Raw genomic sequence first — 9,982 nt, 5'->3', positions numbered from 1 at the left:
TTGAATTATTTTACAGGAAGATTTTGCTCCCGAATTTATTATTTAGCTAATCCCTGGGATATTGAAACCTACTAGACATTAAAAGCACATCTATGCATTCAATCTAATCCAAACTACACAATAAGACAACTACATGTTTATATTGCTTCAAAATTATGAAATTCAAATCTTGAGGCAATTAAAAATTCAAGCTTCCAGGATTTTTTTAACCCTCCAAAGATTAGTATCTTCAAGAAGATGTGGCCCTTAATTAAAGGGTTCATGATTCTTTTCAAGTCATTGGAAGTGGCATCATTAGGCTTTTAGAAAACTAAAGCTCCATATTTTCATAGAACCAAAGGATATATCTGAATCCTCTTCCACCCAACATTCTTAACATAAGATAATAGCTTTGAACACTACGGATTACGAGCTCAACATCAATCCATAAGGTAGAGTCATATATAGTTCCGCTGCATAGAACGATACAAGAGTTCCATATATAAAGCCCTATCTCTCCTAAAAAGGGGAGACCCCTACGTTTGCTGGAGCATAAAACCCATCTTTAATAAGTACTTCCTCTCCTTCCTACACCCATAAATATTAGAACTTAATAGAAACCCTGGAAAATAAGGAATATGGATTCTATAAAGCGTCACATAAAGGTAAAATAGAGATGTGTCGATAAAGTAGGCTTCACTTTGATATGTTGGTTCCAAAAATCAATGATGCTTATCGTTCTGGGTCTGTTTTTGAGTTTTTCTCCTTGCTAAAATTATTTTAGGAGATTCAAGTTGAAAAGGATAATATATTTTTATTTTTTGGGTTATTTTTTCATTTAATACTAGCTCCTATCCTATAATTAGGACTGAAAGTAATATGATTTAAACACGTACACATACAAATATGTCAATATCAGACTCAAACGCAGAACATCATCCAAACGTGCGAGATGACACTATCATTAGGGCAAGAGAAGAAGAGAAGAGAGCACGGGAAGACACGGTCCATACTTGAACAAGCCAAGACCCTTCTGGGTTAATTTATTGTGTCAGAAGAAAAGGAAGAAAATTTTTGGCAAAAAAAAAAAAACAAGAAGAAGAAAATTAAAATAAGGCAGCGAGGGTTTTGAGTAGTACCTGGCGGATATTAGCTTTCTTCACGGGTTGATGATCAGGCATCAGTCCGAAGTGGATATGGGGGAAATGGGCCCACTGAAAGACACAAGTCAGGCGAACTATAAGACAAAAATCTTAAACCCCCGAGATAAAAAAAATAAAAAACTCTCCATTTTAAAAATTGGAACCTAGCTAGATTCTGTCCATACTTTTAGTTAAAATCATTTATTTTAAGAAAATCATTGAGATAATTGATTTTAAATTTTACTTTTAATAAAAATTAAAAATAATTTCAGTAAATATAAGTCATCAAATAAAGGATCGGCTATCTTTTTAAAAATAAAATTATTTTTGTAAATTAAATTTTAAAAAAATCCTACATAACACCAAAACTGTAAGGACGATCTACAAAAATTATACATAAATTTTTTTTGAAAACAAAAGTTTATATCTCAGAATAATTATTTGAAAATAAAAGGGTTAATTAATCCGCAAGTCCTTATAGTTTCAACGAATTTTGAATTAGATCCTTATAGTTTTTTTTCTTTTTAGCAGGTTCTTATACTTTTATCTTTTTTTAATTAGGTCCTTGTATTTATTTTTCTTTTAATTAAGTCCTTATAATTTCACTAAATTTTTAATCAGGTCCATGTAGTTTTAATTTTTATTTATTAATTAAATATAAGCTTAATTAAATAGATTAATACTGAAATATAAAATATTAATAATTAAATTAAATTAATAATTATGTAATAAAAAAGTAACAGAATTAATTAATTCAGGAAAATTTTCTAGCACAATTAATTTTTTTGCTGAAAAAATTAAAATCATTATAATAATTCAATATCTTTAGAATATTATTGTTTATAAACTAATATTAAATAATATATACTATTTTATGTTTATATAATAGTACTATTAGAATTTATAAAATAAAGAATAAAAAATTCAGGGACTTAATTAAAAATAAGGTGAACTTATAAGGACTTGATAAAAAGAAAAATAAATACAAGGACTTGATTAAAAACAGGTAAAAGTATAATGATCTGATAAAAAGAAAAAAAAACTATAAGGATCTGATTCAAAATTAGTTGAAACTATATGGAGCTGTAGATTAATTTTTCCAAAATAAAAATTCAGAAGATCAAATGAAAGCAAATAGATTTAGAATTAATATTAATATTCTAATAAAGTAAATTGCTCTTGGATCTCACATTCTTTGCAGCAGCACTGAAAGCCTCTCTGTGGCTTATATCAGGATTCCCAGCTTTGATACGTTGGATCTCGTCCCTAAAATTTGCATGATGTTAACTTGGAAGCCATTCACAAATCCATATGGCATCAGCAAAATATAATTTAAAATCTTTTCTATCTGAAATCCGGCCGAGGAATACATTTTCGACATGCATTCCAGCTCTTTTTCGTTCAAGTAATGAAAATCCTTTTAAAGAAAAAATAGCTAAATTTATTGATTTAATTATTTAATTATTCAACAATGATTCGACAGAAAGATAATTAACTAGTAATTAGTAATTTGCAAATAATAAATGACATTAAAACTTACTTGATGAATCGATTGTAAGCAGATGGAACTCTCTGTCTCTTCTCTGGAGCTGGACACGCATAACACGCGCACATTGCACGTCAATCCTCAACACAGACACATAGACACTATGACCACATCGCTGACCTTTTCGCCTAATGTCTCTCTCTCTCTCCTTTCTATCATTACCTCATGATTATATCTCTAACAATCACAATCTCTATGGATTCATCACTATAATTTCGGGAGAGAAATTGTGCATGCGTTTGTGACTTTGTGTACTCTCTCTCTGTGTCTCTCACCCAGTGTGTGCACGGAAGAAAAGACATACAAAGACATAAATGAGATTTCAAAAGAAAGAACTTCAGTTTATTGATTTGTTTATTTTATGTTAGAAGCCAAAACATCAATTATGAACTTTGAATGTTTTGGAAGCTTAATGTTTATAATCAATTTAAGAACCCAGTGAAGCTTAGCTTGCTTTGAGGAAGCACTAAGTAATTAAGTGCCTGTTTGGAGCAACGTTTAAGTGACTTTTAAGTAGCTTTTAAGTGGATTTTGGCTTTTAATATATTTGAGTGTGTTTGGAAGAGTTTAACAAATTAAGAGCTTATGCTAAAATCACATATTTAAACCAAAAGCTAAAAATTGCAGCTTATAGAGTTGGAAAAGTAGAGAGAGAAAGACAAAATGTGTGGCTCATTTTTTTTTTTTACTGAAACAAACTTATTTTTACTCAATGATAATCCAAACAACTTTTTACCAATCTCACCTTTACAAACGAACTTTTTTAAACTACAATGCAAACACAATTCACTTTGTTCAATTTAATTTTTACCCAATCTTACTTTTCTAAAAGTCAGCTTAGAAATAAGTTGCTTTTTCCACCACCAATCCAAATGGACCCTAAGTTATAAGACAGGAAAGAGTTCAGGGGAAGAAAAAAAAGCAAGGAATGAGAAAAATGTGGTGAAGATTCTTCTTTCACATGCCACTTGAAGCATGTAAACCAAAACCCTTTCAGACACAGTCCACTGTTTCAGATTGACAAGTGAGTTTTGCTGGGGAAACAACTTTTGCTTGCTTTTTCTGTCTAGTGTTTAATTGGTCACTATAAAGCTTAAGATTAAAGGGTACCGTTGATCAGCAGATTGTTTCCCCTCTTTTTCTAACTTTTGGCATCAGAAGAAGAATCTCCGAGTACCCAGCCGCTGTTAAATAGAAAAAGGAAACCAAAGAAAGAAAAAGAAAAGACCTAAACAACTAACAAAAAGAAAATCAAAGAAATTATACTCACGTCTGTCAGCTGGTGGAGGCTTAGGGATTTCCTCAGGTGGTGCTCGCATGGCACTCATACTCGTAACAGAATCATTTGGGTTATTCTGTAGCTGATTCATCACCATATTTGATGAAGGTGCACTTCGAATATCCTCCTGAAATTTATTAAACCGAATGCTCAGTGACATTTTACCACAGTTCAGTAGTTTCCAGTTCTTAAAACATGACTTTTTATCTAGCTATACATATTCAAAGAAAAAGATCTCTCAAGACCTGAGAACTACCAGCAGATTAGGTATATCACTCTATTTGAGAGAAAACATAAAGCAAATACTTGAAGAAGCATTTTACAGAAGGATAAAAAAAAACCCTAGCTTCGATGATACCAGAAGATTTTGAGGATTGAAGGAGTGTCCGAGATGAAACTGATTGGCAGAAGGAAGAAGCAGACTACGCATATTGACAGAGAGAAGGTTGGTGCAATGACCACATCGCACAGTGACAGTCTTGAACACGCTGGTGCATGGAACACTCACCTAAATGGGAAAGACAAACAAGAAAATTAGGGCATACCGATAAAGAAGGAGAAGATGTGTGTGTGCGCGTGTGTACCGCGAGGAAAGTGTCACAGAAGTCGCAATGGACATAACAGAGCTGGTCGGAGGGAGACAGGAGGTGCTGGTCCGGTGAAAAGGAGGCAGTGGATGAGGCGGACATGTTTGTTTTCTCCTTTTGTGTTTTGATTGATGGATTAGAGGACTTTCTCTCTCTCTTTCTCAGATTCTTTGATTTGATTTGATTGATGGGATTAACTTATCAGAGAGAAGAGTGGGGGCTTTGGTGAAAGAGAGATGATGAAATTGCTTTCTCTATGAATCTGGTGTGTGTGGTCTGGTTTTTGTTGAATGTGGAGTGTGAGTGAAAGAGAAACAGCTATATTCCCCCAAAAGTGATTGCGGATTCAATAGGCCTGGAAAGTTGTGTTGCCTCTGTCCCTGTTACTCACTCTCTTTTATCGTTATATATTAAGTTTTTGAAGCACTTGGTATATTGACGAGAAAAAATATGCAAATTTATAAATATAACTAAGTAATAACACAAATTTATTTACTTTTTATCTTTTTGAAAAAGTTAACTTGATATATTAATTATTTTGTGCTGCATTGTACAGTATAGATTGCGTGCATTAAGAAGAGATTGAGAAATGGGATTTACTGCTCATTGCTATTGTAGTAAATGAATTTCTAGATTTAGCAAATTTGTTGATAAACCAAAACTAGCAAATTTATAAAACGGATTTAAGATTAATCAAGTGATTTCTAATTTCAGCAATAGTATCTTAATAGATATAAAGCATTGTGGAAAAATTAACAAAACTATAATAAATGTTTTTTAGTTATAAGAAATTATTTCAATATTGACAGAAAGTTTATTCATATTTTTAAAATATAAGAAAGGGGCATGTAATTTGAAGGATCGGGATTTTCTTATTAAAGTTTTAGTTCAAATTATCTCACTTTCTATATATCCTTCAAAAATATAATTTTTAATCCCTAAGATTGCGTCTGGTAAAAAGCATTGAAAATAAGAGATTGTGATTGTGATTGCAATTAAGAAAATCTATTAAAAGAATATTTAATATAAAAGATTACTTGTTATATGGGATTAGTCAAACCCATGTATGTGGGATTGGAGAATATCATGGGTGGAAGTGGTATTCTCCCATCCCACTTCTATAGATTTGCCTAATCTCATATAATAAACAATTACTTATACTAAATACTATTTCAATATCTTTTTTAATTGCAATCTCAATCCAATCCCTCATTTTCAATGCTTCGTACCAAACGGGATCTAAAGCTTTCTCTCAATAATTGATTCAATTTCTGAGCTTCGACTGAGAAAAACTCAATCTTCATAGCTTATTGAGTTTAGAAATTATATGTTGATTGACTTACTTCAAGTAAAAATTACGAGGACTAAATCATTTCAAGTCACAAAGTTCATAGATTGAATTAATAATTGAGAAAACAAATTCAAGAAGCAAATGTCATATTTCCCCTTTTGTTCCTGTCCTTCTCATCATATTCTTTATAATCCAATGAATTTCTTTTTTGTTAATAATCAAATGAAGTTTTAACAACACACTCAGATTGGCATAACTGGTAAAGACTCTTGTAATTTAAGCACGTAGTTGAATACTCGAATTTCAGCCCTTGTATATTGAAAAATTTAGTTGGGAGAGGCTATTACCCTTTGTCCCGAGTACCTTGGGCCAGGGAGATGATCACTGTAGCTTGTGCTCATAAAAATTGAAGTTTTAACATAAAATTTGTAAACATATGCTCTGTTAATCTAAAGAACTTTTGTGTACGCGAATATGATAGAGATATTAATGAAATTATTCGTCTATCTTCAGTGGATGTCTTTAGTTTATTTTAGTTAAAGCGGTCCATCGCTTTTGTGATATCATAGCTCAAAACGGGCTGTTCTAGACTGAGATTACAATTACTAGGTCTATAAAAATACACACACTTATGACGTTTTAGAGGGGGGAAAATGAATACATATAATGTAAATTATTGTATCAAGAGTTATAAAAAAATTATCGAAACCCGTTTTTTGAATTGATAAGGCTATTATTGTGTTCAAGTTGATAAACTTTAAGCGTGTCTTAACAAATACGAAAATAAAAAGGTAAATTAGGTTTATATCGTACCAAATTCGATACTACAATCCAGTCTGATACCAAAGATCCCAAGGAGATCGTAAATGCAGAGGACGAAATTGACTTAAAAATACATTACAACTCACATTGTCCTGTATCTAGAGAGTTTGCCTAGTCATCTAGGGTCTACAACAAACTCCTAGCTAGCATAAATATGATAGTTCACTCATTACAGACTATTCATATCACATTAAATTCAATCAAAAGCATCACATTCTTTTGTACCAATTTATTATTTGAAATTATTTAAATATAAATTATGAATTAATCTAAAATCCATTAATGAAATATTATGTTTTTCATAAAAACCGTATACCTAAATTTTCGATAGTGGTATGAGAATGACTACAACTGAGCTTTGATCCAATCACAGTCATTATTAAATTATTATTTTTACTTCTATATTTAAAATATAATATAAACACTAAAAGATAATTTTTCTATCGATTATTGACCAATTTCTATGTGCTTTGAATATTTTTTGGTTGATTTTAGGATCTCTTTTTCTGTTTTAAATGGGATTGATCTTTTTATTACAAAATGGGTTGATTTTAAATCCATTTCAAATTGAATCAAAAATTGATTGGCAATTAGTACGCCAATGGATCCAACCCGCCAATTCATCAATTTCATTCGAAGATCCTGATATATCCTCAAAATCTGAATTTTCACGTTCCAAATAATTACTTGAAATATATTTTCCTATAATGTTAGCAAATTGGAGCGGTGTTAAGACAGCCTTTTGCAGCAAATGAATGGTGGCCATTTCCTATGGACGTGCGTGCGGCAGTGTGTGCGCGCGAAAGGGGGGGCGGCGGAGAGAAGGGGAGGGGGGGGGAGGGGGTGAGTGAGTGAGTGAGTGTGTGTGTAGTGGATGGAAGGGCGGAAAGGGACGTGTGCATGGGAGTGATTAGCTCTGGCTCATTCATCTGTTGTTTTCACAGTTAATAAGAGGGGGCTGCCTCGTTTCTCTACAATTCTATTCATGATGATGGCCCTTTTAGGGCCTGTCTAATCAAACTTTATTTTTGAGTAGTAATAAAATTATTGTAATTATAATTATAGTTTTAAACTGCATTCAATATTCTAAATTATTATTTCAAATACGTCTTAAACCATTGTTTGGGGGATACTGTATGGTTTTTACAACAACAAAAAAATATCTTAGAGTATTTTATGATTCATCCAACATCATAAAGTATTTTTTCAAATGTATCTAGCATCTTAAAACATTTTATAGTTTATTTAGTACTCTAAAATATTTTTCAATGTGAATCTAGCTCCCTCAAATAATTTGTGATACAATTTTGCCTTCAAAGTTCTGAGGTGCTAGTATCTAGAAAAATATTTTAGGTGCTAAATGAATGACAAAATACTTTAGAGTTCTAAGACATATTTTTGATCAGCTTTACCCTTTATAACACATTTGAGTTTGAAGTGAATAATTCTTAGCAAGGCGGGCCACTGCAATCTAGATGTTATGTTTTAACACTCTTTTGTTTTTTATTCTAACGTTTTTGAGAGTTAAATGCTTCCCACCTACCTTGCCTCTCATTCATTTTTCCTCTTATTTGTAGCAATCAATTCAATCATGAATCTCCTCCCCGACACATGTATATCTGTGCGTAGTGCAAATTGTATGTCCCGCATCCATATTGTTAAAACGTGGTTGATATAATTAAAATCTCAACGATTTGTCCCTTGATTTGGTTTGCACAGTCTAAAAGATTGATCACTTAAAAGTATTTTATGTCCTTTTACATAAAACTTGAGATAATTCCCATCTTAAACACAAGTTGTTTTCGAGGGTTGTGGTTTGCTTTTATATACAAGATCCATTCTTTTTTGTCTCGTGTGTTCAAGTTTTTCTTTTTCATAATCCCGCTACTTATTGGATTGTTTCTATCTTTATGCATTAAGTTTTAATCGTCATATGAGAAGGGTAAATTTGAAAAATTAATGTCACAAATTCTCTTATTAGTTACAGATAACCAACTTACCTAATTTTTTTTGTCTCTATGAATTAGTTAAGAGGGTATTATATATTTAGAACCAAAGGGAGTATATTAGGAAAAAAATTAACTTTCAGCAGCAACAAAAAAGTCACCACAAAAAGTACAAAAGTTGTTGTTGAAAGTTTTCAGAGTGACAAGGGGGCATCAAAAAATCATTAGCATAACAATTGTGGTTGAAAAGTTTCATCCGCAAGAAAATTTTTTTGCCAAAAGACATTTTTAGGGATGACATTTTCGTCACAACTGAAAATGCCTTTTAGTAACAACAAATGTCATTGCCAAAAGTGTCTTTCTGTGGCTACAAAGAAGTCACTGCTAATAATATTTTTTAGTAGTGATAGATTGTCATCGTCAAATTTTTTAGCAATGACAAAGAAGTTACTATTGAAAATGATGCTGGAGAAAAAAATAGGTCTTACCATCAACAACCACATCCTCGTGTCACCACCAATGCCACATCATTGCCATATCACCACTCTCTTATCACATTATTGCCCATATATTTTCAACTTTGACGTGTTTTCTTCATGATTTGAACTCTTGACCACCTTTTTTTTTTGTCCAATCTTTTTACCATTAAGTTGGATTGAATTTGCTGATTATTATTATAAAATAAAATATACATTATTAAGTTATACTTTCAGCGACTTGGATCTAGACCCTCAAACTTTCAGCGGCGACACTACTAGTCGCCATTAAAAGTATGCCCTTCAATGGCAACTCTAGAAAGTCGCCTGCGACAAAAAATTGTTGCCTTTGAAAGTGACGTCTTCGCAGGGACTTTTGAAATGTATACCCTTTAAAAACTTTCAATGGCAGCCCAAAAAAAAAAGTTTGGGTTGAATATAAGACTTTTAGCGGTGATGAAATGGTGACCAAAAATGTCATCAATAAAAGTCTATATTTTAGTAGTAATATTTATTATATTTAAGCTATTATTGTGAATATTAACGGTCTCGTTTCATGTTTTATTATTAAAAATTTATTTTAGATATTTATTAAACAACATATTTTTCATTATGTTTTAATTCTACTTGCTGAATGCTTGTTATATATAGTCTTTAATTTCCGTTCACGTGCAATGATTCCAATTGTTCCTGTTCAATCTTAATATTTTATATGTAGAAGTTAATCTTTGGGAAAATTTACATATGCAACAAAATACATTAATGTTGTTTAATACCATAAAAATCTAAAATTATTTCCGAGGACCAATACCACACCATGCCATTAAAGATTACCGCTAATTTAGTTCTTCTAAAAAAATTATAGCTTGATATTTTGGATACGACAAGAATGTTTTAGATTTATAATTGAGAAA

The 9,982-nt window shown here is 31.6% G+C and overlaps 1 protein-coding gene across 1 annotated transcript; it reads right to left on the bottom strand.

The window, feature by feature from the left end:
• Positions 1-300: 300 nt before the first annotated feature.
• On the bottom strand, positions 301-4,725 carry LOC114757816 (axial regulator YABBY 1-like). The gene is made up of 7 exons (XM_028946918.1): positions 4,531-4,725; positions 4,305-4,454; positions 3,938-4,073; positions 2,662-2,710; positions 2,312-2,387; positions 1,119-1,193; positions 301-567 (listed from the first exon to the last, which is right to left on the bottom strand). Exons 1-7 carry the CDS (start codon positions 4,633-4,635, stop codon positions 499-501), a joined length of 660 nt encoding a protein of 219 aa, XP_028802751.1. The 5' UTR covers positions 4,636-4,725; the 3' UTR covers positions 301-498.
• Between the last annotated feature and the right edge of the window lie 5,257 nt (positions 4,726-9,982).

The sequence above is a fragment of the Neltuma alba genome, unplaced genomic scaffold, assembly GCF_004799145.2.
Source record: "Neltuma alba isolate B1F8T4 unplaced genomic scaffold, ASM479914v2 tig00010645_pilon, whole genome shotgun sequence".
NCBI lineage: Eukaryota > Viridiplantae > Streptophyta > Magnoliopsida > Fabales > Fabaceae > Neltuma > Neltuma alba.
Note: the sequence above shows the minus strand (reverse complement) of the source record. Positions and strands in the feature narration are given on the sequence as shown.

What these genes read in the sequence shown, in the direction of transcription:
- LOC114757816 (XM_028946918.1), bottom strand. Translation starts at nt 4,635, where the DNA reads ATGTCCGCCTCATCCACTGCCTCCTTTTCACCGGACCAGCACCTCCTG. An exon ending in GCCTCCACCAGCTGACAGAC is followed by an intron (nt 2,711 to 3,937) that starts GTGAGTATAATT and finishes ATGCGTGTCCAG; the next exon opens with CTCCAGAGAAGAGACAGAGA. An exon ending in TCAGTGCTGCTGCAAAGAAT is followed by an intron (nt 1,194 to 2,311) that starts GTGAGATCCAAG and finishes TGTGTCTTTCAG; the next exon opens with TGGGCCCATTTCCCCCATAT.